We start from the raw sequence: 6,000 nt of genomic DNA, 5'->3' as shown, positions 1-6,000 counted from the left end.
CTCGAGGGAGGAAGGGAAAAAAAAAAAAAATACCTTGAAAGACTACTAAATATTCTTAACAGCTTTTAAAGCTGAGAGACAAGAAGATTATTTTCTCAGGAAAGGAAAAAAAATAATCCATTGTCATTTCTTGGCATTTTCTCCTCCCTTTGCAATGTAATGCTGGCCTAGCAACCTTGGAGACCAAAATACTTTGCTCAGCTACAAGATCATAGTTAAGAGTGATGCAAACTTTCCCATCACACCTTGCCAGTGACATCAGATCCCGAAACAGAGACATCCAAGTCATCAGCATGTACAGCTTCTAACACTGCACAGCCAAAGCTTTAATATATAAACCTGCAACACAGTAAGCTGGAAAGTTTTCTTCCAAAAGAAGAAATAGAGGTTAAGCCTGGTGTCAGCCAAAAGAACTGGCAGGTTCTAGGTGCCTTCAGTTTCCAAACTCAACGAACCAGATTAAGAAATCTCCAAAAAGCATCATTTTTGTTTACTATAAAATTTGGATTCTTTCTCTTCCCAAAGTAGCATGGATCAGCACAATCAAAAGCCCTTTATCTAGCAATCAGAAAGTTAGTATCAGATAATAAGTAGCTTAGTATGTAGAAACAAAGACTTTTGTTTATGCGAACAGACTTCCCATAGTTTAACATAAAAGCCAATGAATTCTATATAAGGCAACATATTTCCATTACCATTTTTAAAACTAAAACAAATCAGTAAGCTTCAGAAACAAATCAATGATTGTAGTGTTCTGCGGGTAAATATCACACCCAGTATTTAGTTCCTTCTGTTTTAGATAGGAAAAAAACCTCATATTAAATTATTAAATCTGTAATCTTGAATCAAGACTTCTCATAAATCTCCTCCCAACTTGAGACGAGGACATTCATCTACAAATCAAAGATCCAGCTTGTCTGCATCACATTCCTAGCGATGTATGTAACTTAGTTAACAATACTTTTACAGACAGAATGCTGTATTAATAGGATAGCAACACTTACAGAAAATTGATTTCATTTTGAGAGCAGCATTCAGAAAGTTACAAGCAGCAGTACTAATGCAAAGAGCCAAGATTCCAAGATCCATCCTGCCAAACTGAAGCACTGACAGGCTAAGGCAGCCATCCAAATTTATCAGCACGCAATGCAGAACACAATACTTAGCATTTCTGTGTGCCTTTTGTTCCAAGGTCTCAAACCAGTACCATTAATTCATGTATTACAATACCATTTAATTTGCTGGCTGTGGTGACTTGTTTTCTATACCTTTCTTACTGGTTATATTAAAAATATGACAACTGTATTTAGAGCGTCACTGGAAATCAGAGTTGCAAACTGCTGAAACAAAACGTACCCAATTGACCCTTTGGTGCTGTTTGCCCGGACACATGTCACTATGATGCAGTCTTTCTCTCGTCCCTGGAATGCATCCACTGTATCCACTTCTCCTGGGCTGTTGAAGAAAGAATTAGCAAGCCATTACATTACTTAGCTGAATTTTTAAGCAACGCACTGATGCGAATCACCCAAACACTACCCCTAATGATCATCTGTCAAAATAACCCAGGGTAAATTTCTGCTTCAGTGTATGAAAAGATCCAGTGTAAGAACCTGAAGCTAAATTTACTTTTCTGAGGCCAGCATCATTGCTGAAAAGCTGTTCAGATCCATGTAGCTTGGAATTTTAGGTTTTCTTTTGAAACAGCTTTACTCAGAACAGCAATATAATCAAAGCATGTATACAAGTGAGAAATGGTACAAACAGGTCACGCACGTTTTAGGCAAAAGGCTTGTATGCCTCCTTTAAAGTCATGACTAAGTACAGATTTTAGTAGTACAGAAGAAAGTTTTGAGAGTTTTTGCCATTGTTTTAAAGAGGACAAACAAAGGACTAATATGCAAGAGTCAAGTCCCATTTGAAAACTCAGAGTTTCTTTACCTGTTATTTCTAAACACTCTGTCCAGTTGTTCTTGAATTTTCTTTTTCTGCGCGCTGTAAGGGGTAATTATTCCAATGCGACGAACTCCCAGATCCTTCCTTTTTTGTTTAATTGTTCTAATTAATTCCATCACCAGCTTCACTTCCTGAGGATTACTAAAAGAGCTGAACAAGACAGAATGGAAACATTACAGAAATACATTTGACAGCTCTTTCAGATTCAATGCTTCAGCGCAATTTGTAGGAGGGATTTCAAATCAAAGCCCCCACCCTGAATTCCTGCAGCCTCCTTCACACAGCAGCTTAAAGAACTTTTCAAGTAGGCCCTGACAAGTGGCTAATAACGAGAAGTGTTAGCAGTGGAAGGCTGCACTTCACATTTTGCTTTCCTTACAGAACAGGCAAAGGGGAGGGCTGAGCCTGCCACCTTCTGGTGTTACCTCAGCATGCAGCTGTGAAAGGAAAGTCACCGATAAAAAAAAAATAAATCAGGAACTTGTAAACTGTTACTAGAGTTAGCCGAGATTGTAGGCATTCATTGACATCTAACAGATACTCAAACCAGGATTAAAACCAGTTTCAGATTGAAAAAAAAAAACAAAACCAAAACCAAAAACCATTTAACACCTGCTTTTTTGTAAAATTAAATCAAGTTGAAAACACAGTTCTGGCTACTTAATGAGTATTAGGAATAACAGAGGAGAGAAAACAGCTTTTCTGCAAGTAATTAATTCTCAGCAAATCTAAAATCTGGCAGAGTAGAATGCAGGACTTACTCATTGTCTCGCTCCTCACGACCGTCTCCTACATCAAAAATAAGGTAGGGCTGGAACGGCCAGTCTGAAGAACATCTGTTCTCTTCTGTTGCTCTGTAAATAACATTTTTATCACTAGGTAATCCTATAGAAACTCTAATACTTCATTTATTTACACCACGGTTATCAAATAGGAGCAGCTTGCAGCTTCCTCCCCCTCCACCTCAAGTCCTTCATTTTCACTGCTACCAGCATATACTGAGGCCTGAAAACAAACTTTAAGCATGAAGTATGCTCCATTTGAAGAAAGCCATCTAACTTACTTATCACAGCCAGCACTAACAAGAGATGGAATGCAAGTTTTCTCCCGTTAAGCATCTTCCCTCAACACACAACCTCAAGAATTTTTAGACTCTAAAGAATATCCTAATACAAAAAGGTTTCTTTGAAATACCCTTTGCTCAGAGCTACTCACTTGTCAGTCTTTAGAGTCCTGCCATAAACATAATTGGATGGGAAGAGGCAGATGTCAGGATGCATCCTGTACTGCACCGTCAGCTGCACGACCGGCAGGCTTCGCAAAAGGTTCTGCTGCACTTGTTCCTCCAGGTGCCTGTGCAGGCGTGCCATCAAGGACTGGCCGTAGCCACATTCCTGAGCTTTCTGCCAGAAAGAAAACATGAGACTGACTTTGGGGGAGTTAGGTCCCAAATTAACAATAGGAATTTGCTTTCTGGACTTAAAACTATTCAGTGTTTTCTTCTAAGCTTCTAAATCATGGACAAAAATGACAACTACGTACACTTCAATTTTCTATTTGTTAGTCTCACTATTTCAGTAGAGATCACCTGCATAAATCTGAATTTTTTAGTGTAGTTTTAGCAAGACAACTCTCCTTTGTTAGTCACAACACAGTAAAATTTTACAGCAAGATCTTCCAGGTGGGATCTCACTAATAAGCACACAACCTCCAGACAATTTACCTTTCTAGAGAAGCCAGTCTGGTTTAACTTCTTTCTTTATCAGATGCTTAAAACAGTCCTCCTTACTGCTGGCTACAAGTGCTCCTATATGTTCATCCTTAGAACACATCTGTGGGGTGAGGAAGTCCCCAAACAAACAGACAGTCTTCATCCTCTTTTCCTTAAGGGACATGACTCTGACTGAAGCTCACGTAACAAAACAGAGCCTGCTGCAACACAGCGCCCATCACAAACCCAGGGCTGAGCTGCATGGAAGTTTGCATTGCCACAGCTACTCCTAATGGTGCATGAATCCGTTCCAAGCTACACCAGAAAAGTCTCTAGAGGCTGCACTCACATCTGTATTAGCTTTTTTCACACATCTGAAGGCAGTATTGATATGGTCTCCACGTAACAGAGATTAAACTTGAAGGGCAGAAGTTATTATCTGATACACATCCTGATCTGACATTGAAATGCCTTTTTTTTCCCTTTTACGTATTTTCTATAAATACTGTTCTTATACTATATCCACTACATAGCACAAAAAAGCCCAAAACAGTTTGAACACTTACTATTGATTTTACAGTAGGAGGGAGCTGTCTGGGATCTCCAACAAGGACAAGTTTAGAACAGTGATGCAACAGTGGAATCAGCGTTTCAACCTCACAGGACTGCCCTGCCTTTTGTATATGCAAACAGGACAAAAAATAGAAGTTGTAAGCAAAGGAGTGGAGGGAAATATGTTAAATTTCCTGTAACAGAGCCAGAATTACTCAAATGCTTTTTAAGTCTTCCAAAAAGAGAAAAAAAAATTTTAGAAGAGAGAGAAAGAAGGACTTTTCCCCAATAAAAAAACGCCAAACAGATTTTTCTTTTATCATTAAATATGCAGAGCTCTCCAGACACATACAAATATAACCCAACCATCTGGAAATCTCTACAGCAAGAACCACACTTGAGCCATGATTTTTAAGTAAAAGCTGTCTGCCATTAAAGCACCAAACAAGCCAGAAAAAGAAGCAATTAAGTGTTATTCTTTCTTCTCATGGCTCTACACAGCAGGACAGGCTGGTTATCAGTTAAAAGGTGAGGATGGGGTGGTCAACCCACAATATATTACACCAGCAGCCAAGCAACTACAAGCAGCCTAGGCAGACCTTAGAGGTGGAATATGCTGTAGTTCTAAATAGCTTTACTGACCTCATCCACAATGACACAGCTGAAAGGACAAAGTCTTTGCGGCCAAAAAGCACCTTCCAGCAGACTTCCTCCACTTGTGCTCAGAGTGCAGCAGATGATGTCGGACTCCAAGAGGATATCTGTCTGTACTTTCTGAGAGTGCCCCCGAACCTTCAAGTGCAACAGGACACCATGTCTCCTCTTCTCTTTTAGCTTTCTTGAACTATCTTAGAGCAATTTCCTACTGCCTGGTCAAATCTAACTGGCAAACAGATCATACATAATGCATCATCCCAATAAAACTATCTCCATTATTACAAATGAAAGTCACAACTTACCTGAAGTGTTACTTTCACTTACAGATCAATGCCACTGAGGTGGCAAACTGGAAAGAAGCACTCCTTTATCACTATGCAACTAGACACACTAACTGTGAGCAAAGTTTAGTTTGCCGTCACATTTGTAACTCCAAGCCTCCATGACCATTAAGGGTCAGCATATATTCATTAAAGATGAACCTTCATTCATATCATGGTTCATGCTATTCAGCCTTAATTACTGGCTTTGCTATCAGTGCCTATTTCTACTTTCAGTTCTATCTTCACACACAAAAATATTTTTCCACCTGTTGCTTTACTTCAAAACATTTAAAAGTATCTCAGTTCCAGCTGGACTGTAAGGGGCATGAAAGTAGTGAAGATACATCCTAGAACATGACGACATGCACGTTTCCATTACCTCGTTTGCCAAATATCCCACATTTCGTTTAAAATTCACCCTTAAGAGTGAGTATTCCCATCCATTTGTTGGGTTTTTTTTCAATATGAGGCCAGAGTACACCTGGATTTCACACCAAGCTGTCCATAACTTACTCAGCTTATGACCTTTATCTATTTACCTACTACTTTATAAACACCCCCAGCCACATCAAAGCCAAATCTTCACTACAAATAAGGGATACCAAGTATATAAATACATTAGCTGAGGTTTATTAAAGAGCTGCCTTAAAGATAAATTCCTACCTCCTTTAGTTGAGAAGCAAGCTGTTGTCTCTCCTTTGAAAGTCTGCCAATTTCATCATCTAACATTTGACTCTAGATGGGGGGGGGGGGAAATAGAGAAACATATCAGGAAAAATTAACACCACATACTTCCCATAC

The 6,000-nt window shown here is 39.1% G+C and overlaps 1 protein-coding gene across 4 annotated transcripts in view; it reads right to left on the bottom strand.

Moving 5' to 3' along the window:
* Positions 1 to 6,000, bottom strand: part of SETX (senataxin) — a 30,474-nt gene that overhangs the window by 3,623 nt on the left and 20,851 nt on the right. For all 4 annotated transcript variants that reach the window (XM_074923371.1, XM_074923368.1, XM_074923370.1 and 1 more), the window contains 7 exons: positions 5,863 to 5,934; positions 4,862 to 5,011; positions 4,234 to 4,341; positions 3,172 to 3,359; positions 2,718 to 2,810; positions 1,942 to 2,106; positions 1,357 to 1,455 (listed from right to left, as the gene is read on the bottom strand). In XM_074923371.1, the coding sequence (XP_074779472.1) occupies positions 1,357 to 1,455; positions 1,942 to 2,106; positions 2,718 to 2,810; positions 3,172 to 3,359; positions 4,234 to 4,341; positions 4,862 to 5,011; positions 5,863 to 5,934 (875 nt within the window). The remainder of the gene's footprint in view (positions 1 to 1,356; positions 1,456 to 1,941; positions 2,107 to 2,717; positions 2,811 to 3,171; positions 3,360 to 4,233; positions 4,342 to 4,861; positions 5,012 to 5,862; positions 5,935 to 6,000) is intronic.

Source organism: Athene noctua, chromosome 20 (genome assembly GCF_965140245.1).
Source record: "Athene noctua chromosome 20, bAthNoc1.hap1.1, whole genome shotgun sequence".
Lineage (NCBI taxonomy): Eukaryota > Metazoa > Chordata > Aves > Strigiformes > Strigidae > Athene > Athene noctua.
This window is presented reverse-complemented; position numbering and strand designations above follow the sequence as displayed.